This window comes from Peromyscus californicus, unplaced genomic scaffold, assembly GCF_007827085.1.
Source record: "Peromyscus californicus insignis strain IS unplaced genomic scaffold, ASM782708v3 Scaffold_8__1_contigs__length_139910024, whole genome shotgun sequence".
In the NCBI taxonomy this organism is placed as follows: Eukaryota; Metazoa; Chordata; class Mammalia; order Rodentia; family Cricetidae; genus Peromyscus; species Peromyscus californicus.
Genome location: NW_026294606.1, coordinates 88906012 through 88928954, shown reverse-complemented (window position 1 = coordinate 88928954; position 22943 = coordinate 88906012). Strand labels below are relative to the sequence as shown.

The window sequence follows — 22943 nt, the reverse complement described above, 5'->3', positions numbered from 1 at the left end:
CAGGGAAGGGTGGACAGAATGGCAGGGAAGGAAAGGCATGTATTGCGGGGTTAGCAGTACCCCGTTATCTGGCTTGAGGCCATCACCACTTCCCAGAGGGAATGCGTTTGCCATGCAGTGCTGTGCAGGCAAGGGCTGCCGAGTCAGCAAAAGGGGGCAGGAAATAAAATGGAAGAAGATGCAGTGTGTTGCCCGGAGTGATGGCATGGTTTGTTCCTACAGTGTAGGGGAAGGGAGCAGGTTGAGAGCCAGGCATCCCCATCACCACATCTCAGTGGTAGTTCTACTCCCTTTTAGATCCCTATACTTACTAGGTCCTTGGATCCTCACAGCGACCCTATTGGAACTGTTGTTAGCCCCACTTTATAGGTCAGGCAACTGAGCACAGGGATATGAAGTGGCTACCCAAAGAGCCACACAGCCTGGAAACTGGAATCAGAATTTGAAACCGAGCCTAAGAAAGATGAGTCTGTGGCCCATTTGACCACATAGTCATAATCAATGATTTTCATTTACACCTAACAGACTCAATATACTGTTTCGTACCCATTTAGATTAACATATTAAAATGTATAGAAGCAAAGCAAGTCTGAGGAGAGCAAGCGCGGTCTGGAAGAATGATGACCCTGTGCCCCCCCCCTCTCCCAAAGGAGTATGGCAGCCACTGCCAACTTCCAGTAAAGTCCAAGATGTGCTGCGCCCAGCAGTCCACCATAGGCATTCAGAGGACCACCTGAAGGGGAGCCCTGAGTCAGGGACCAGAGTGACAGGAAACCATGGACTCAGAGCTGGAACTGGCACCTCCCCAACATCTTTGGGAAGAAAAGGACTGACACTTGGCTGGTGGTCTTTAAGGAGAGGGTGTTGTGCCTAAAGCAAGGGGTTGGGTTTGGGGTTGAAATCTGGGGTTCTGGAAGCACCCCTATGATCTTGAGAACTCCTTTAGCTGCAGGCGACTCTCCCAGTAGAGACCCTGGCTAGCTGCAGGTGCCACTCCATACCTCTTCTGCTCTCAGCCCGGGACTCCACCGCCTGGGCCGTGATTCTGGGCTCACTGGGCCACCTGTCACCACCAGCCCCCACTAACTCCGACCCTGTGCACCTGTGAAGCCATACTACCCCCCCCCAGCCCACTGCACCACCCGCTGCCATTCCCTGTGCGCATTCCGAGAGGGCAGGGGATGTGGGCTCTTGTCTTTGGATTGATGGTCCAGGAAATGCATTTTCAATTAGTCCCAGGATGCTGAGGTCCAAGAATCAGACATCATCTCTTAGTGGGGGGTGGGTAATGAGTGGAGAGAGACAAAATAACCGCGGAGTGGGGACCCCAACGAGCGACCGCTTCTGGAATGGGGGGATACCTGTTGGCCAGGGCACAGGACTCAGGACGCACAGGACTTGGTGGCTTTGCTCCAAGATGCAAACGTGTGGCCCAACTTTCTATTAATCTTTGGGAGGAGGGGGGCTAAACGCTGTTCGCTAAAGGCGTGTTTTCCGAGGTGAGCGCCTCCCGGGGGACCCCCAGTAGCCCTGAAGGAGGAAGGAGGGAGTGTGTGTCACAGGGAGAAACCACCTGTGGTTTGCAGGAGCCTCGCCGTCAAGTCGTAGCCAGCGCGGGGCCGCGGTGCTGGCATCCCCTCGGCTAACGGGGTGGGGACCGCGCGGCCCTCCACTGCCTGCGGCTCCCGGTCGCGGCGTGCGCTCGCGGTGCCCGGTTCCTTCCCGTTACGCAGTTCCTGTCCCTTTAAATCCCAGCCCCTGCCAGGGGAGGCTGGGGCGCGCCGTCCGGACCCCGGGCCGGGGGAGGGGCAGGGCGCCCCGGGGTCCCCGCGTGCGCGCGCGCAGCCGCCAGCGCCCCTCTCTAGGCGGCCGCGCGCCTGCCCGGGCCCGGAGCGCACGCCGCCGCCGCAGTGCCGCCGCCCGGCCCGGCCGGGATCGGTGCAGCCGCGCGCGCCGCCGCCCGCGGGCCCCGCCGCCCGGGCCTGAGCCGCGCCCCGCGCCCTCCCGCTCCCGGGGCGCGCGGCGAGGGGCCCTGGCGGCGAGGTGGAGCCGCGGGCACCAGCCGCTCCCCCGCCCTGCGCCGCCCCTCCCCCGCCTCCTCCCGGTCCTGTCTCCAGCGGGAGCGCGAGACGCTGGTCAGGCTCCGGCGCAGCTCGAAAATGAACAATCGCCGCGGGCGGACCTAGACGCCGCCGCCGGTCCGCGCGCGGGGTCGCGGGCGTGCTCCGTCCTCCCCCCCCCCCTCCTCCCCCGAAAAGAGCATCGCAACAAAAAGCCAGCCAGCCAACCAAGACTCCGGTTTGTTGATCGCCTTGTTTTGGGTTTTTTTTTTTTTTTTCTTTCACCGCTTGCGGGATTCGCAAACCGCGTTACATGCATGTCCAGTGGGGGTAGGTTTAATTTTGACGATGGAGGGTCCTACTGCGGAGGCTGGGAGGACGGCAAGGCGCACGGCCATGGCGTCTGCACCGGCCCGAAGGGCCAGGGCGAATACACCGGCTCGTGGAGCCACGGCTTTGAGGTGCTGGGCGTCTACACCTGGCCCAGCGGCAACACGTACCAAGGCACCTGGGCGCAGGGCAAGCGCCACGGCATCGGCCTGGAGAGCAAGGGGAAGTGGGTGTACAAGGGCGAGTGGACGCACGGATTTAAGGGGCGCTACGGTGTGCGGGAGTGCACGGGCAACGGGGCCAAATACGAAGGGACCTGGAGCAACGGACTGCAGGATGGCTACGGCACGGAGACCTACTCGGATGGAGGTAGGTGCGGGCAGCGGAGGCGGGGGGAGGAATGAGGACTGTCCCCCTCTTTCTCCTTCTGTTTATCTCCCGGGAAGTTGAGCCTCGCCTTCCAATTGGGCTATGGGCTCCTGGGGCATCTCCTAGGTTCCCAGGAGGCCTCAGCGGGCCCCTGGCCACAGGTTGCCCCACGCTTGATGGGGACAGTGGCCCGTGCCAACCCAAGGGCTGGGGGCTCTCCAGCAGTAGGGCCCTGCTGCAGCAGCTGAGCCAAAGTCTCAGCATATCCTGAGGAGCAGGCCGGAGATCTGCACCTGCCGGAAGGCCAGGCCGGGCCCTCTGCCACCTCTGGGACCAGCCAAAGCAGGAGGGGCCTGAAGATAGACCCTTCCCCTCCATTGGTGTTGCCTGCCTGGTGTCCCCAGAGTCAGGCCCCGGTTAGCTTCTTGTTTTCCTGCGGTGCCCAGGGCCTCCCTCAGTCCTAAAGCAACCCAAGCCAATGGAGAGGGAGCGCTGGGAGCGCCAGAGGCGGGGGATGCCGACCAAATCAAACAGCAAGGCAATAAACTTCTAGGTGGTTGGACACAGGCTGTCGAAGCAGGCTGCTGAAGGGAGGGAGGGAGGAAGGAGGCCCATCTGTTTAGCGGGAGCCCAGGAATCTGGCCATTCAGTGGCTGAATCATTTTCACCTTTAGTTTAGGGAATCGCTCTGCGCCTCCGGTGTAAGATGCCACCACAGTCCGGGCAGAGCCGGTGCCGGAAGCCAGGGAATTGCCAGTGTGACGGTTTCTGTTCAGAAGTCCTAGCTGGCTTGGCAGCCTCTACCTTACCTGGACACTCCCGTGCCCACTCCTCAGCAGTGCTGAGACCTCGGGAATAGTTATAAGTCCTGGAAGTCAGACCCCAAAGCAGACTCTGCCTGGAGGCCCCCCTCCCCCTCCAGGCGCTCATCCCAAGAGGCTGTTCTCTTGCCTCCCTCTGGGCCTGGGCGGCTTCGGATTTTTCGGGCATGGATGCCTGGGAAGGGAGTGAGATGCAGCAGTGACTTGGGCTTCTGCCGGGAATAGAGAGCTTGATGGAGCCTCTGTGTGTTCTCTGTGCCTGAAGCCAGATCCTGCCTGAAGCCAGCTCCTGCCTGAAGCCAGCACCTGCTCCGGGCCACATCTAGGAGTGATCAGGGCTGGAAAGTAATTATTATTTTGGCTTATGCAACTGAAAGGCAGGGTTCGTTATTACCCGAAGAGGAGGCGGAGTCTGGGCAGTTAATTATATAATGCTCCTGCCTGTCTGTGCCTTGCCCAGCCCTGGTCCCAGGCGGCCTTTTCTGTACTGTTGTTTTCGTGGATAAGGCTGGAGAGTTTCCCTGACCCTGGGGCATTGAGGACCTTCTGAGGTTCCAGGCATGCGTGCGTGTATGTGTGTGTGTGTGTGTGTGTGTGTGTGTGTGTGTGTGTGTGTGTGTATACATGTGTACTCACACTCAGTCTTGGTTAGGTCCTTGCAGCAGGTGTGGGTGGCCAAGGTGGGTGGTCAAGCAGTCTGGTGTTCCCAGCAGGGATCCTTAGCAAGCAATTGTGGCCCAGGGCAGACATCACTCAGGACTTGGATAGACTGTTCTGCAAAACTGCCTTTTAGAGGTGTCTGGCTGGAACAGCTATCATGGTACTCTGGGGTGACTGGACCCATCAGAAGAGGAAAATCCCAGAACACTTGAGGGTGGGGCTCTACATCCAGGCCTGCCCACACCCCAGATATCTATCTCCATTGGCCTAAAGAATTCTTACTTCCCTGTCAACAAATGTTTATTGAACACTTACTATGGCCAGATGCTGTACGCTCTGGGAACTCAGAAACAGCAAAGCAGACATGATCTTTCCAGAGTGTTCACTTAAGAGGATGGTAGCAATTCTCCATGGGGAGTTGGGAGCAGGCACTGGGTCCGCCAGGGACTCAGGGCCTGGTGTGCTGAGATCATACCCTAGATGACTTCCTGAGGATCTTAGCCCTCTACTGGGAGCTTTCCAAGCCTTTGGCCTCCTGTAGTACTTCCCTGAAGTACTGCTTTGAAGTGTAGTCAATTGGACCAGGGTTGTGTGTGAGCAGAGGTTCAGAGCCTAGCCTTGTGGCAGAGCCCCCCCTGTCTGGGGTCATGACCCCTTGCTCCTCACTACCTGACATTGCTCAGGGGTGCTCCTTTTACTCTGAACCCCTCAAGGGGATTTCAGTTCTTACCACTTTCCCTGGAGTGCATGGCAGAGAGGTAGGCATGTGGGTCTGGTCTCAGGGCTAGTTCTCCAACTCTTGGATGTTGACATATCATGACTGAAATTAAGCTGGCCCTTCTTGCTCTGGATGTTCAAGTACAGGTGTCCAGATCAATTTTTTTCTAAACATGACCAGCTTTTTGTTAGGAAGGGGTAACCTTTAAGAACTCAGACATTGGGGAAATCATTCTGTGAACCCTGGGTGGGGTGTGGTCAACTGCAAGAGCAGGTCAGGTCCTGGGTACCACGTCCCCTTACCTGGTGGGCACCCAGTCCTCAGTTAAGAATGACTGGTTCTCTTGAGTGAGTAGTCCCAGCCTCAGCACACCTTTGGTTTTATACAGCGATTAGGGCAGACAGCAGCAGAACTCCACAACTTTTGCTCAACGTCCAAGGCTGACTTGGAGAAGCGGTGGTTGTCATGAACAGAAAATGTATTCTGCATTCAGCTGCAATTGGTACGGAATCCGTTTTGACTAGGGACGCTTCTGCCAAGTCCTCCTCCAGCTTGCCCTCCCCCAGGCACAGTCAGGCATTGCTCCTGATGTGAGCCCAGTGAGTGACTCTTGAAGTCCGTATGAGGCCCCAGGGATGGGGTGGGGGCAGCAGGAGTATAAGCTTTTGGGGCATTGACCAGCTGGCCTTGCCAGGGATCTGCTTTGTGAGTTTGGGCAAGTTGCTTAACCTCTCTGAGCTTCTGTCCCTTTGTCTGCAAAAGGATAATACCATGGAGTGGGCGAGGATGAGCTGAGGGTGGAGTCCCAGGCTCTGCCAGGAACAAAGTGGGCATTCTTTTCATCCTTACAGTTCACGTGCAGAGAACATAACTGTTAACAGCTCCTAGGATGACCGTCAGACAGACAGGACTGAGATGACCGTACAGGTGACAGCCAGAGGAGATGGGAGATACTTTCTGTGTCTCTTACCCTTCCCATGTCACACACTGGGCAGCAGAGACTTCGAGCCAGGAGCCTTGAGAAGAGCTGGGATTCTAAGTTAGCTTTTGTTTGTGTTGCCTTCCTATAAGCTCCCTTTGTAAACTGCCTGTTGTCTCTTCCACTTTCCCATGCCGGGGACAGTACCTCTAGGTTCAGGCAGATGCGTGCCCTAGCAGCCATCACCGTCATCACATTGAGACCCTAGGACCTCCTTACTTTCTGAAGATAAACAAGGCTTCCTCTGGATGCCTTGGACCAAAAAGTCAACCCCCCCCCCATAAACCCTCCCACACTCTGAGAGATGAGTCATCGTACGCCCCGGCCTCCCCACTCCCCATACGAGCAGGTCCCGTTCACCGGCCCAGATTCCACAGCCCACACACATCACACACACCCACAGTAAGAACTCAGATCCACCCAGGCGCCTGCGCACACACACGCGCACAATACACCTGCCACCCTCGGATCTTCCACCCTGTCCCCCGAAGCAGCCACATGTATCTCCTGGCTTTGTTTGCTCCGCCATAGCCGAGGGCCGCCGGGAGTCCCTGCCACCCTGTAAATGTGGAGTTCTGATGAAAAGGTGGTGCAGCCGTTTCCATTTTAAACCTCAGCCTCTGGCATTGCTGCCCCCTGTGAAGAGAAACTGTTACCAGACGATACAAACTGAGTTTTTCTTTCAGTCAGTACCAGGGTTTGAACCTAGGACCTTGCTATGCTGGGTAGACACTCTGCCACTGAGCTATATCCCCAGCCCTCTTTTTAACTTTTTTTTTCAATTTTATTTTGGGTAGGGTCTTGCTAAGTTGTTTAGGCTGGCCTTGAACTGGTGACCCTCCTACCTCAGTCTCCTGAGTGCTGAGGATTCCAGGTCTGTGCTGCCGTGCCCAGATGCTTAAACTACCTTCCATGCTTGACTGTGAGGAAAGCTTTGATTGAAAAAATCCAGGTGCCTGGGCGAAGGGGGTACAACCAACCCATCAGCCCATCCACACAGATATTCTGCCCCGAGAAGCTTGGTTCTGAAAGGAAGCACATACTCTGTCTTGGAAGATGAAGACATTTCCTCAGTCTCTTCACCACTGAGGGAGGGGGATGTTGACAGGCTCCATCAGGTGAAAGGAGAAAGGAGCAAATGACTAGTTCTTTGTTCCAATTATAGCTGAGAAAGAAGGGTTGGTGAGAAGTGTTCCCTCCCCCACCTCAGCCTCAACTGCTGGCACTGGGGACCTGATGTGAGCCTGGAGGGTCATCAGTTCCCTTGAGAGTGGTATCTGAGAGCACCTAGTGTGGACTCCTGGGTGACCTGAGGTGAGGGGGCTCTGCTCTGTCCTCTATGAGGACCTGGGCTAGAGAGAGGATGGCTCTAGAAGAGATTGTGCTGGTGTCCTGGGTGGAGGCACATCTTCCTCAGCACCCTAGGTCTCCACAATTCTCAATGTAACGAGTGGACATGCTTGCAGATACTCTCCATAGTAGCCCCTCCATGCTGGTCGTGGAGGACATGCCACTGTAGAGGATTCCGATCTTTCTGGCGTAGTTGTTGTGTTTTATTTCTTTTGAGACAGGGACTTACTGTGTAGCCCAGACTGGCCTGATATTCACTCTGTAGTCTAAGCTGGCCTGGACCTTGCAGAAATCCTTCTTCTTCAGCTCCCAAGTGGAGATCTTTTTTTTTTTAAATGCTTAACAAGTTTTTAGTTTATCATTATTGTGTGTGTATGAAGTGTGGGCAAGTGTGGGAGTGTACATGCCACATCACGTGTGTAGAGGTCAGAGGACAACTCTCCCACCTTTATGTGGCCTCTGGGGATTGAACTCAGGTTATGAGACTCACACAGAAAGTACCTTTATCCATTGAGCTATCTCACTGGCCCTGTGTTTTGTCGTTGTTGAGACAGGGTCTCATGTAGCCCAAGCTGGCCTTGAATTCTCTGTGTACTTGAGATGACCCTTTAATTTCTTATCATCTAGCCTTGACCTCCTGAGTGCTGGGATTACAGGTGCAGGTCACCACACCCACTTTATGTGTTGTTGGGGATCAAACCCAGGGCTTCTCGTGTGCTATGCACACACTCTACCAACTGAGCTACATCTCCAGCCCCGGAGTCCATTTTTATTTTTTTTATTTTTTATTTTTTTTGGTTTTTCGAGACAGGGTTTCTCTGTGTAGCTTTGCACCTTTCCTGGAACTCGCTTTGGAGACCAGGCTGGCCTCGAACTCACAGAGATCCGCCTGCCTCTGCCTCCCGAGTGCTGGGATCAAAGGCGTGCGCCACCACCGCCCGGCCCATTTTTATTTTTAAAAAGCATTTATTTATTTGTTTGCTTGTGCCAGGCTGCTGCGTATGTAGAGATCAGAGGACAACTTGCAGGAAATGGTTCTCTCCTTTCACTGTGTGGGTCCGACAGAATGAACACGAATCACCAGGCTTGTCAGCATCTCGGTCCTGGGTTTCAAATTGAGCTGGGTGGCTCCTAAGGAGATGGCCCTGAGGACCTTCAGCACCTTGGAGAGCTCCCCAGCTCCCGGATTGCTCTGGACTCAAAATGCCAAGCAGGTGACTTTCTGGGGCCAAACCCAGTGGGTTCAAGAGTAAACCCTTGGCCCTGAACTCTCCTGTATACTGTGTGCCTAGTTGGTGTGTCTACCACGCTGCCCACTGTTTATGCTTCAAGAAACATGACCAGTCCAGCTGCTGGGCTGTCTCACTCACCCCGTACTACGTACACTACACCCTACTCACCTTCTAGTGCTGTCTAGTAGATGAGGCTTCAGGAAAACTGGCTGCCCTAAGTACAATCCAAGTTTACTACCATCTTAGGTTGTGTGCTGGGTTCATGGAATGTGGCCAGTGCACAGCCAAAGGCAGATGGAGGAAAGGTTCTGTCTATGGTGGCTGATGAGAGAGAGTCTTGTGCTTTCTCTTTAGATCGGCCTTAATGGATTAATCACCTAGACCAGTCCTCCCCACCCCACTGGCCTTGGCCTCTAGCCACGTGCAACCATTTGCATTTAAATCTAATTGAATGCAATACAGTGTAAGGAGTCAGCTCCTTGGTGCACCAGCTACATCTCAAATGCTCTATGGTTTGTGGAGCGGTGGCTCCTGTGGTGAACAGCACAGAGAGAGACTGTTATTTGTCACTGCAGAAGGGCCTGTAGGATATGATGGCCTGAAGTGTTCCCCTCTTGCAGGAAGGGGTATTGCTGGTGGTCACTGCCATGTGGCCAGGGACTAAATATTGCCAGCATGTAGTAGTCGCTCAGTAAACTTAAAAATGAAGGTAATATTTAGTTTCACCATTGTTCCTGGTGTCCATTTCCTCTGGACAACTGGAGTATCCAGATGGAAACATCTCCATAAGATGTGTGTCTGGGTCAGCCTCACATTTGGCCGCTGTCTACCATATCCCTGTTACAATATTTTATTACTAGCATTTGGTCAACCAGCATTTGAGACAAGTCACTGGTCCTGGGTGAACAAATAATGGTGATAATGGTCTAACAGTGAGATGCACTCATGTCTGGAGATGGTTCTGGACCTCCACTGAGCAAGCACGTTCCTTGTAGAGTGCTGGAAAGAGGAGGTACTCGGCCTCCCTGCCTTCGTGAGAACCACCTCTCTGATGCTGCCCTCCTCATCTGGAAGCATCCAGGTCATCAAGAGGCTCTCACAAAGGTCTTCCTGTGTTCAAGACACAGTGCAGCAACAGGGCCTGCCTTGTAATTGACTGTACTTGTTGGCTGGGCCTGGCTGTGTGCAGGGCGTGGTTTGCAGGAGCAGAGGAGACGAGATAAAAGAAAGACAGAAACAAGAAATAGGGTGACATGATCTCCAGGAAAAGCAAGCCATCTGGATACAGATGCAAACATATGTAATATAACTTGGGGTCTGTCCTTCCAGACTTCAGGGTTGCTGAAGGGAAGTCCCACAAATCAGAATTCCTTGTGCATCCTGAAGGAGCAGCAGAGACCTCCCAGGGCAGGGAGGCTCCAGCTGTGTTTGGAAGTCCACCCCAGGTTCCAAGCTTCATGAGAATCCTCACCGGGCGGTGTTGGCGCACGCCTTTAATCCCAGCACTCGGGAGGCAGAGCCAGGTGGATCTCTGTGAGTTCGAGGCCAGCCTGGTCTCCAAAGCGAGTTCCAGGAAAGGTGCAAAGCTACACAGAGAAACCCTGTCTTGAAAAACAAAACAACAACAAAAAAGAGAATCCTCTGCTCCTTCCTCTACCTCCTAGTCTCTGTGGTGGGGTATTGACCTCATCCTGCTCAGCAGGTGCTGTCTCCCCACTTCCCAGAAATGTCACAGAATCTGGGAGAGACTCTAAGATGCAAACACTGTCCTGAGAAGCAAGACCTGGTGCTTCCTGCCAGCCAGTGATGGGCTGCCTCTCTGAGTCTAGGCCTGTGCATGTGATAGAACCACCTGGGAGAAGGGCCTGGACACAGATTGTCAGCCTTCTTGAATTTCTGGGCTGGGATATCACTCAGGAATGTAAAGACATCTTACAGAGCTCAGGTGAGGCTGGTGCCAACCCAGGGAATGCTCTGAGAACCACAGTTTGACTGGATGCCTCCCAGCTCTGCTGCATACTAGAATCACTGTGTGTGGTCCTGGTGTACCCATATCTCAGCTGAGTACGAAGTCTGTGTGGAGTGCTTTGTGGAACACCATTAAATGGGCTCACCCAGAAATGCAGGCGAAGGGGTAACTGGTCCCTTGGATGCTCTATGATTTCCCCAGGTGAGGCTGATTCCTGCCTCCAGGGAAGCCCGGTTGATCCAGAACACTCCAGCTTGCATCAGAACCCTGAGAGTGCCTCCGTCTCTGGTGGTGCCATGGTCTTATTTCAAGGCTGTGGAAATGTCACTCTTAGGGAGTGACATCCCAGGCTGGTGTTGGAGAAAAGCAGATAGACCCCAGGATGGTTGTAGCAGAGAGGGCTGACCCTGGGTCAGTGTTTCAGGAAGGAGCTGAGGGGCTTCCTTTAATATAAGCAGGGTAGACTATACATTTCTAATCACAGTGGCTATGGTTTAGTCTCTGCCACCATCTTCAGGTGACCTTCTCTGTGGCTATGATGGCTAATTTTGATTGTAGACTTGATGGAACTAGGAACTGCCTAGGGCACTGGTGTATGTGTGAGAACATTTCCGGGGGCGAGGGGGGGGGCTGATGAGGGAGGGAAGACGCCCTGAATGTGGAAACCATCATCTCATACCGAATCAAAAGGGAAAGGCAGATGAAGGTGAGCCTTCCTCTCTCCCTCTCTGCCTGAACTGTGAGCAAGCAGCCCCCTCTCCTGCTGCCACAGCCATGACCTCCTCTCATAGACCTGTGACCATGTGCACTACCTCACCCAAAGTGGGGCAGAGTAGACAGTCACAGCCCGGAGCCCCCAAAACTGTAAGCCAGAATGCATAGCCAACAATCCCTTCAGAGAGATTAGAAAAGTGAGGGCCATGGGAGTGTGTGGCTTACTGAGGTCATGTGGTTGGTGGGCAGCAGAACCCAACTGGTTTCCACACTATCTCCACCATCCCCTGGTTTCCTGATGGAGAATCCTGTGTCAGCCTCCGCCCTTCCCCGTCCTTCATAGATACGGGATCAGAGTGGTGAGGAGCGGGGGCTGTGGACTTGGCAGCAGCAGCAGGCTGATCTCTGGTGGGGTTTTGCCCAGTAAATGCTAAGCCCCTTGATAAAACCAATCACTCTCTGGCAGAAGCATACAGGCTCTGCAGACTTACAGTGCTGCGTGCCCCACTTCTAGATGTTCACAGAACCCCAAAGAGGAACACTGATCACCACAAATGCCTGAACCTAGACTGCTGGGTCTCAGTTCTTGCACAGTGAGGACAAGAACAGGTAGATGAGCCGGGCGGTGGTGGTGCACGCCTTTGATCCCAGCACTCGGGAGGCAGAGGCAGGCGGATCTTTGTGAGTTCAAGGCCAGTCTGGTCTACAGAGCAAGATCCAGGACAGGCACCAAAGCTACACAGAGAAACCCTGTCTCGAAAAACCAAAAAAAAAAAAAAAAAAAAAAAAAAAAAAAGAACAGATAGATGGCCAGAGCCAGAAGGTACCTCCAGGTGAGTAAATCTGAAAGCAGGGATTGAGGCCATGTGACAGAGGCCGATTTTGCTACCCCTTGCACCGGCCACCTCCACCAGGCACCCCATTCCCTCCCCACAGCATAGGGTACCCAGCACCTGGTCCCCAGCTCGGCAACATGGACCTGAATTTCCTGACTTGGCTTGCATCAGCAACATCCCAGACCTTGGCTGCTTAGTCTCCAGGCAGGGAAAGCAGGGGACCCCCCCACCCCATTTTGCAAATGAGCAGCAGGTGCTCCAGAAGCGTGGAAATGAGGACAGCTGGGCCAGAGACACGGCCTTGCCCATGCGGGGGATTCTGGACGGGCTGCCTATACCATGTGCAGGGTCAGGCAGTGGAGCCCTCTACTACTGCTGTGCTGAGGTCCCAAGGACTGTCGCCTCTCAGGAAGTGCCTATCTCTGCTTGTGGCCCCTGGGAAGAGGAAGTGTTCATTTCAGGAGGAGCCATGGCCAGCTTCCCCAGGAAGGGTTTCCAACACAGAGGAAGGCTGGGGGAGCTCTTACAGGAGCTCTTTGTGGAGTTGCCTCTGGGGCAATCGTGATGGTTAGTTTTTTTGTCACCTCTAACTAGAATCACCTGACAAGAGGGAACATCAATCAGGTTGTCCTCTGGGCAAGTCTATGGGGCAACTACTTGATTAACCTAACCCACTGGGGCAGTGCCATCCCTGAGCAGGTGGTCCTGGGTGCTGGAAGAAGGCAGGCTGAGGAGCCATGTAGAACAAGCCGGTAAAGAGTGTTCCTCCATGGGTTCTGCCCTGACTTCCCTTGGTGATAGATGTGACAAGGAAGTGTAAACCGAATGAACCCTCTCCTCCCCCAAGCTGCTCTTGGTCAGTGTATTACCGCAGTAACAGGACGGAAACCAACACATCAGGTGTCACAGCCCCACGGGCATGCTCAGACGCTGGTGCGGGTCGGGTTTGCGCCCCGAGAGGGAGAAAATGGCATTTTGACAACATTTTTGATGAGCACTTTATTGAGATAGAATTCACATAAAAATTCATTTTCTTCCAGTGCATGTTGTAGTGTTTTTTGTTGTTGTTTTCTTTTTGTTTTTTAGTGTATTCACGGTTGGGTTCTCATCACTAGTCCTTTCTTCTTCTTCTTTTGTCTCTGCATGTGCATGCGGGTGCATGTATGTGGCAGTTGAAGTCAACCCCACGTGTTCCTCCTTAGGTGCCATCCTTGTTTTATATGTGACAGGGTCTCTCACTGGCCTGGGCCTTGCTGGCTAGGCTAGGCTGGATGGCCAGTGAACTCTAGAGATCTGCCTGTCTTTACAGCCCTCAGTGGGCATTACAATTGGGTGCTGCCATGCCTGGCTTCTCTATGTGGATTCTGGGGATTGAACCCCGGCCCTTGCTCTTCCAAGGCCAGCATTCTAACAACTGAGCAGGGTCTCACCGTAGCTCAGGCTGGCCTCAAATTTAGGCAGTCCTGCCTCAGCCTCCCCAGTTCTGGGATCACAGGTCTGTACTACCTGTGATCAGGTCCAGCCTGTCTGGAACACTTTCTAGCTTCAGCCATCTCTGTACCCTCCTTCATGCCTGCTGACCATTGGCCTGCTTCCTGTCCCCAGATTTACCATTTCAGACATGTGGGATCACACCTGTGTGCCCCTGTGTGACTGGCCCTTTCACTGAGGGTGACATTCTCAATCCTCGGTATTGGTACTTCATTCCTTTTTCTGTCTGAGTAGTACTCCATTGTTTGGTGAACACATGGCCCGTCCTCTGCTGGGCCTTTGCATTGGTCTCCCCTGACGGGAGTGAGTGGTGCTGTTGTGATTCTATGTGTATGTGTAGTTTCAGTTCTCTCGGGGGTGCCAGAAGTGGGCTGTCGGGGTCCTGTGGGGTGACTGGCCCTTCCTTACCTTTTGAGGAGCCAGCTGACCAGCTGCACAGCTGCTGCTCTCTCTCCCATTCCTGCCTGCCATGTGTGAGGGCTCCAGTTCCCCGCAGCCTCACCCCAGGCTCACCCACACCTGTTATTACTGCCCTTCAGACTGCAGCCACCCAGGCCCACGGTGTCTTGCTACGATCTTGTTTATGCTTCCTGCAGTGCTGGATGTTGGCGTCTCTTCACACGCAGTGTGTGCTACTGCCTGGGTGTCTGTCTGTCCACGCTGTCTGTTTAGCTCTCGCCGGTTTTTAAACCATACTACTTGTTTTATTATTGGCTTCTAGGGTTTTCTGTAGATTGTATCTGCGGGTGCTGGTTGGGAGGGAGGTAGACTGCCAGGCACACAGTGGGTTGGTTTCTTTCTCCCAGAGTTCCCAGCACCGTGCCAGGCACACAGTGGGTGCCCAGCAAGTGCTTACAGTGACAGACTCAGGGTCACTGCTCAGGGTTTGTGGTTCTTGTCATTAGAAGCTGTGACACAAAACCAGCTGGCTCTGAGGATGGATGTACAGACCGACCCAGGACTGTTGGGCGGTTAGTCGCTCTGGAGCCCATGTGGGTTCCTTGCATGATGTGGGTGGAGCAGAGGACACAGGAGACAGGGTGGTGTCTGTGACCTGGAGAAAGCCATCTGTGGAAGTAACTTTGGATGGAGAATCAGGATGGCGGGAGCGGGGCTGGTGGGAGGGGCTGGTGGGCCTCCTAGCCTGCAGAAGGAGCCTGCGACACCTCAGGGAGCGTTTTGTGGCCCACTTGCTGGACCACACCAGTCAAGGCTCCTGCCTGATCATCTCTGTGAAGGACCCGAGGAACTGCACCATGTCCAGGGCCCTGGGCTTGACTATGTGTCTCTGAGAAAGTGCAGCAGAGAAGCCACAGGCAGGAGTTGATTGGGCTGGAGTTGGCTTCAGCAATACCCACCCAACCATGAGGTAGCTTGCAGAAGCAGCATCCTGTCCTACTAGCTGAAGGAGCAAAGAGAAGAGATGTGTGAGCCCTGGGGAGTGAGCAGCAAGTCGGGGAACAGGAGCTAGGAGAGGGGGAGGGGAGGAAGAGACAGGTGGGTGACCCAGTCCTCCTATCAGGACCAACTTTGAATTTCTCACTCCATTCTCTATTTTCTGGTACATCTGTGCCTGGAAGCCTAGGAGGTATCTCAGTCTGCTGTGGAGGAACAAGACAGAGCTTTGGAGATGAAGCCGTGGCCCAGAGTGTCATGGGGTGTAGGTTCAGCCTAGGAACCTAGGGCTGTGAGCTGGGTGTTCCATGGCTTCAGGAAATTGCCTGCCTGCCTGCCTCAGTTTCCAGCCCCTGGAAGGGCTCATCAGGACCATTAGCACTCAGTGGAAACTAGGTCCCCCAGTACCAGGGAATGTAGCCAACTCCCCACAGGTCCATCTCCAGCCCTGGTCCCAGGAGGTGATGGGCTTGAGTCTCTAGAGAGGACTTCCTTCTCCTGGGTCCCAGGTGCAGCTGGTACCCTGGGGACATGGCTACCCTGAGGCAGAGTGAGGTAGGGGATGTCTCTTTCCCAGGCTGGTGCCCACTGGGGCTGCAGGGGCAGATGTAGGGCACAGCCTCTGCTGTCCTTGACCCTGGGCCTTCTTGGCTGGCCGCTCCAATGTCCGGCAGGGTGGGTGTGAGGCTGATCCCCGACTTCATAGCCAGGGCGGGCCACCTGTGCAGTGCTGTCCAGAGTTGTTTGTGTTCACTGGGACTGGATGTGCCATCTCCATGGAGGACAGTCACAGTCTGTCATCAAGCTGATGCCTGTGAAGACAGAATGTGATCTTTACCCACTTCACTTGATTCTCTCTCTCTGGAGACCCCACATCAGCCCCTGCCCATCCTACCCCTCCTGACTAATGGCCAGCCAGATCTGAAATCAGAGACCAGTGCTGACCTTGGCTCCAGCCTCATCTCTGCATGGGACACATGAATCCTCTGGGTTGGTTTTGGGCATTCTGTGAAGGCTTAGGGGTGCAGCTGTGCCATGCCCCTTGGCCGTAGCAAAGCTTTCTGGGAAGTTCTTATCCTGGGTGGTCTCCACAGAGCCCCAGAACAGGGACTGAGTAGTTATGAGCATAGCAATAATAGGGGGTCCCTGTTAGTTCCCAATTCTAAAATAGATGGGGGACTTTGATGGCCAGCACAGAAGGGGGCAGGACCCCTTCACCCCACGGTCAGGGAAAAGGAAGGCTGTTGCTGCCTCATCGTATCAGGTGAAGCCCAGATGAGGCCCAGCATTCCTCTGGTGCAGATGGAGGTTTTCCACTGACCCTTGGCTTAAAAGCAAAACAGACAAACCAAAAACCAGCTTTGGGGCTGGAGAGCTGCCTCAATGGTGAAGAACACTTGTTCTTGCAGAGGATCCAGGTTCAGTTCCTGGCACCCATGTGGCCACTCATAATCACTTGTAACTCCAGTGCCAGAGGATCCGACACCCTTTTCTGGCTTCCAAAGGCACCAGGTACACATAGGGTGCACAGACAGACATTCAGGAAAAACACCCATGTGCATAAAATAAATTAATCTAAAAAAACAAACTCGGTTGTATTGACATAAAACCTACACCATGCACAGTTGACTCCTTTAAAGTGTGCTGCTCGATGGGCAGTGGGGGAGCACGTCTTTAATCCCAGCACTCGGGAGGCAGAGGCAGGCAGAGCTCTGTGAGTTCGAGGCCAGCCTGGTCTCCAAAGCAAGTTCCAGGACAGCCAGGGCTACACAGAGAAACCCCATCTCAAAACAAAACAAAAACATAAAGTATTTTTATGCAGCTTAACAGTTTCTGCGATACTCCTGGAGTCATGAGCCATCAGCACAGGCAGTTTGTCCAGCAGTTTCACTATCTCAGGAAGAAACCTTGCACCTAAGGATCATGTCTCTGCTTTTCAGTCTCAGTCCCCAGTGGCCACCTGCTCTCTGTCTTGTGGATCTGTCCAAGCTGGGGGTGGCTCTGAGCAGCTGGTGTCTGTCACTGACTTTCATGTGTCCGGGGTTCATCCACTGGTGGCATGTGGCGGAGTGTTGTTCCTTTTCATAGCTGAGTAATATTCTGTCGCCAAGACGGACCTCACTGTCCTAGTCCCTTCCTTCAGTGGTGTCCCTGTGGGTGGTTCCTGTCTTTGGGCTGTTGTGGACATCACCGCTGTGGACAGTCATGTGCAAGATGTGTGTGTGTGTGTGTGTGTGTGTGTGTGTGTGTGTGTGTGTGTGTGTGTGTGCATTGTGCTTTCTTTTCTCTTGAGTGGGTCTCCAAGTATGGTGGTTTACTTCCTGTGACTGTAATGAATATCTGAGATTAATCAAGCTATTTAGAGAGAAGGCTTGGAGATCCCAGGCCATGATTGGGCCTCTGTGCCTTTGGGCTTATAGGAAGGCAGCATACCATGGTGGGAATACCATTTGCCTCATAGTGGACACGTGAGAGGAAGAGGCAGGTGGACCCTATTATAGCCTTTAAGGGCACACTCCAATGCCTTAAAGATCCTGCCACCTCCCTATAGCTCTCTGCTAGGGATTTTAACTTTAACACCTGTCCCCGGTGACATCTGATTCAGACCATGGCACTAGAGTGGAAATGCTTATCACAGGGTGACTTGAGGTTGAATTATTTGAGGAGCTTCTCCAGTCATATCTTACGTTCTGGAAGCTAAACTCTCACCAGGACCCTGTTTGGAAGAAGTTGTAAGGCGATGAGAAGGCTGGGGTTACCAAGCATGTGGTTCAGGGTAAAGAAACCCATGGTGAGTGCTTAGCTGCCTCCTTCTGGCACAGGCCTTTTCCTGTCCTCCCCCCATGCCCTGCAGCCCAGACAGACCTTGAGTCATGCCAGCTACCCACTGAGAGTCTCTGGACCCTGGGTGCTGAGGATCACAGCCTGCCATGTGCACAGTGAGCAGAGCCAAAGTCATTGTGGGTCACACCTCCATCCCTGGGGTTCTGAGCTGCCAGCAACCTGCTCTCCATCAGACAGAGGGAAGCTGGAGAAGGGTGATAAGGATACAGGGAGTCTCTGGGGTCCTCCACAAGGACATACAGAGACCCCAGGAACCTACATGGGTGACACACAGAGACCCTGGAACCTCCATGGAGGACATACAGAGACCCTGGGAACCTCCATGAGGGGCATACAGAGACCCCAGGAACCCCCATGGGAGACAATACATACAGACCTTGGAACCTCCACTGGGATACACAGAGTTCCCAGGAACCTCCACAGGGACATAGAGAGACCCCAGGAACCTCCATGGGGCACATACAGAGACCCCAGGAGCCTCCATGGGGACATAGAGAGCCCAGGAACCTCCATGGCAGACATACAGAGACCCCAGGAACCTCCATAGGGGACATAAAGAGACCCCAGGAACCTCTATGAGGGACACACAGATTCTTGGGATCTCCATGGGGACACAGAGACCCTGGGGACCTCTACAGAGACATACAGAGACCCTGGAACCTCCACAGGGATACACAGAGACCCCAGAAACCTCCATAAGTGGCGCACAGAGACCCTTGGGATCTCCATGGTGACACAGGGAGACTCCGGGGACCACCACGGGGAAACACTGCACTTCTGTGGAAGTCACGTTAGTTACTTTACTAGGACAAAGAAGAGCATCTCTGCCGCTCCAGTGTGGACAGTGGTCAGCCAAGAAGTGTTACTATGAAGTCCACATGCTCAGGCCACGAGGGTGTAGCCTGTCATTCACAAGGCTCACTGCCACAGGCTTGTGCTTCCCCAGGCTGAGGTGGACCACACAGGTGGACCTCAAGCAGCATGGCCCCTGTGCTGTTCGTGGTTCCTCTCATTCAGGCAGCATGGGGGTGAGTATGGGGTTGTGGTCACAGCTCCACTGGGCTCTGTTTTTGCCCTTGACCTCTCCTGACTCCATGTTTGTGTTACGCAGACATGATGCATGTGTACTCCCAAGTGGCCCCCTTCTGGTCACCTTCCTGCTTCCTCCATATGCTGTCCGACTCTTCTCTGGTGTCCCCTCTGCCTCTGGTCAGTCTTCCTTTCTCCTCCTGTCCCTAATCCCTTCCGAGAACGCGTGCTCCTGCATGTGCACCCACAGTTTATGAAGGCTGTAAGTGGTAGACTGAGGACAGTGCTATGCATTCAGGCCAGCTGTGACACCCAGGTATGCCACATTCCTTCAGAGGCTGACCTCTGCCTTTGTAAGTGTGTGGTTGGTGTCAGATCTTCAACATCCTACCCCAGAAGACAGAGAGCTTCAGACTCTTGCTCCCCTCCCCTCCCCTCCCCTCCCCTCCCTTGGCCATCCCAGCATTATAGCACAACTCGAAAGCTGAATCCATACTCGGTGTTTTTCATCCTTGCGACGGCAAGCTTGATTACTGCTGAGCCAAGCAATGTTCCTCAATGTCCATTTCCCATGCACACTTTGAGTTAGCAATTGACTCTTTTTTAATTGCATTGTTTTATTTAAGTCATTGGTCAGTTTTCCCCCACCCTCTGAATGCTCAATAAGAAAACCTTTCGATGAAGCCTTCCTCTCCTCATACCTGTCAGAGTCTCTGTCTGTCATACAAATTCAAGTCTGCTTCCAGGTGGATTCCTCTCTCGGTGCCCTCATCCTGGAGTCCTGCATCATTCCCATTTGGTCACCATGTCTTCCTCTCTCTTCGGGTCCGCCCTCATTTTGGTGGACCACATCCTGCAGTAGCTTTCTGAGAAAGGATGCCTAGAAGGGTTTCTGTGGCTTGATCACTTGACTGACATGTTGGTGAAAAATGCATGTTGGTGACACGCAGATGAAAAATCGTTTTTATTTAGAATTTGTACCATGTGGGGGCGCCAGTTTCACACCAGGGGAGCCTTGCTGCTGTGCAGTTCTGTGTCATTCTGGCTGCTGGATAGTGTTTGTTTTGTTTTTGTTTTTTTGAGGCAGTTTCTGTGGGTAGCCCTGGCTGTCCTAGAACTCCCTCTGTAGACCAGGCTAGCCTTGAACTCAGAGATCCGCCTGTTTCTGCCTCCCGAGGGCTGGGATTAAAGGCATGCACCACTGGCCTGTGTTTCTTGTATGCTCCATTTTTGTGTCTTTCTGGAAACTTCTGCTGCTGTGTCCTTCTCTTCGCTGTGCAGTGACATGGGTCCTCAGTCAGGACACCCAGGCCCTTCATGTCCTGGGAGACCATCATCCCTGTGTTTGGTCTTTTCTTTTGTGCTTTCTTGGGACTTCATCTTGGGGCTTGGTGGATGCCACTTTTGGTTCCTGCCTAATTGTCTTGCCCACTTCTTTCTCCAGCTTCATCTCCTTAAAGAGTGTGTATCCACACAGTTCCATTCCTGGGTTGGAGGGTTCGGACTTGTCCCAGGGATCAGGTGAACATGCTTCAGTCCACAGCTAACCCCAGGAGCCATAGCTCTCCAGATCTGCACAAGGCTTTAGAATGTCCCTCTGTGGCAGGTGATGACAAGGATGTGGTCATTCTTGTGGCCTTTTCTGAGGATAACTTTCCTAAGACCTTGAGAAAACCTTCCTTGTGATGGAGAAATTTAGTTCTAGGGATGTGTCCTAAGGAGAAAGTTTAATATTATGTATGAATATCAGCCATTGTAAATAGGCCACGAGGGGGTGGGGGTTTAACTTGGTGTGTAGCCTGTGTGTGTGAGGCCCTGGATTCAGTCCCTAGAACCATACATAAACAAATATGGAGTAAGTAAAACAAAAAATAAGCTAGGACCTACAGGTCAGACAGACCCAGTGGCGATTTCTGTGACAGGAGACATCCATGTAGTGACTGTTGCACAGCCATTGTTGATAGTGGGAAGAGGTCCACTGTAAAGGAAAGAAGGTTCTAGAACATGATCTTACTATGTGTGCTGTTAGGCACAGTTTCTGTACCTCCCTGCCCTGCCTTTATTCCTACGACACTGGAATGTACTTCTCTGAGAGTAGGAATCACCCCGTCCCCTCTGAAATCCTGACTCCATGGTCAGAGTTGGGGCCTTGGAGTGTTGTGTTTCTCGTCTCAAATGCAAACTCAGCAGATGATTTCCAGACACAGTGGATAGCACCACTGTGTCCATAATGGTCACCGGAGAGGCCTTCTTGGCACAGTCCCCTGCTGTGACAGTGCCCTGGTATCTTCTTTACTCTGGGTGACATGGACTCAGCCTTTCCCCCAGAATGGTTGGGAAAATCACTTCTTGGCTGGAGCCCACAAGGCACAGCTTGAACCCTCGGTGCCATGCACTCGCTGGCCAAGGCAGCTGACAGGCCTGTCCTCGCAGCCTCCGAGAGCATCCCATTGGCCACTGTGGGCAAAGGGCTGCTGGGTAGCAGGCTACCTGTCCTTTATGGATGAGGATGGCTACAGATCAGGTTGGAGGCCCTTGCAGGGGGACTGCAGGAGGGATGTCTACACCTTGTCCTCAGGCTCCCAAACTTCTGAGGAGGGTTCCCACTCGGGTCCCCAGACCAGTGACTTCCAACCTTTGTAACAGTGGACTGAAGGGCTGGTCCCTGGGTCAGCTGCCTTCCCTGCAGGCTTCCATCCCAACCCAGCTTTGAGGATGCACAATGACCCGTGTGGGAATTCAGCTGTCTGCCCCTGCTTCCAGGTGGGGTGGATTCCAATGTGCTTGCTGTAGTAGGACCCTCTGCATCCTGTCCCTTCTCCCTGACCCCACCCTGTGTGTGACCATCATAGATAGCCACATCTCAGGCTCTGCTCTGGAGAAGCCACCTGGCTACATTGCTGACCACTTTTCCTCCTCTTCCTTTCTCCTTCTATTTCATTATTTTTTTGTTTTTGTTTTTGTTTTTGTGATCGAGTCTCACTTCGTAGTCAAGCCGGCCTCAAATATGTATGTGATAATCCTCCTGCCTTAGCCTCTGAAGTACTGGGATTACAAGCAGGAGCCACCATGCCTGACTTTTTATTTTCTTTCTCTGTAATACTTGGGATGGAGCCCTCCTCACATGTGGAGGCCCTCACATGTGCTAAGTATGTGTTCCATCGCTGGGTTGTGTTGTGGGACTCCAGTTACGTTTCACTAAGGACGCCACAGTTCTGGGCAGATTTGTCCAAAGCCCTGAGCAGATGGGCACTCTGTGCCTATCTGTCCTCTGCACACGTCAATAGAGAGCTGGGTGCCTGCAGTGTGGAGTTGGTGCCTGAATAGCCAGGAAAGTGCATTCTGGGCCCTTCAGGAACCTGGTGCTGTCCTGGGCCAGTGTAGTGTGTGGACAGTTGGTCCAAACTACTGGCTAGGGAGAGACATGAGCTGGGTTGACCTGGAGGGGTTGGGTGGGAGCACTTTGATTAAGGAGATACTCTGTGATCTCGGCCTCCGTTAACCCAATCTCCTTAGGCCTGATGAGGCCAGAGGTGGCATTCATTTATCTCTGACATCTGTAAGTGAGGAAGGGGTCCTGGGTGATAGGGAGTAGGGGTGGGGTAAGGGATCAGAGGAGGCCGCTGCTATGGACTCCCACTCATTTCACATCTGAAAAGAAAGATCCTGGGCTGCTGTGTCTTTAGAATCACGAGAGAACCAAAGCTGTGCTGAAATCATTTGGTTTGACACCTGATGCCTCAGAATGACACCGGTGTCTGCCTCGGGGTGTCGGCTGCAGTGGGATGGAAGAGTCTTCTCAGGGTGATGAGCCCTTCTGCTGGGTTCAGGTTAGGTCTACACCGCGAGGACCACTGGCCTGCTCTGCAGGTAGGGAAGCTGAAGGGGTCCAGGAACTTACCTGAGTCATACAGTAACAGCTGAGCGGGGGGGGGGGGGGGGGGGGGGGGTGTCCTGAATGTCCCCTTGATGTTTTTAGCACCTTTATAACGTCTTGGGGCTCAGGAGATGGCTCAGTCAGTACAGTGCTTGCCACACAAGTGTAAGGACCTGAGTTCAATCCTAGCATCCATGTAAAAAGCCAGGTGTAGGTACATACCTGTAAAGGGCCAGGTGTAGGTACATGCCTGTAAAGGGCCAGGTGTA

General features: G+C 53.5%; 1 protein-coding gene across 1 annotated transcript in view; it reads left to right on the top strand.

Moving 5' to 3' along the window:
* Positions 1 to 2366: 2366 nt before the first annotated feature.
* Positions 2367 to 22943, top strand: part of Jph3 (junctophilin 3) — a 61556-nt gene continuing 40979 nt past the window's right edge. Inside the window, exon 1 of the mRNA XM_052729737.1 lies at positions 2367 to 2759. Within this exon, the coding sequence (XP_052585697.1) occupies positions 2378 to 2759 (382 nt within the window). The 5' untranslated portion in view covers positions 2367 to 2377. The remainder of the gene's footprint in view (positions 2760 to 22943) is intronic.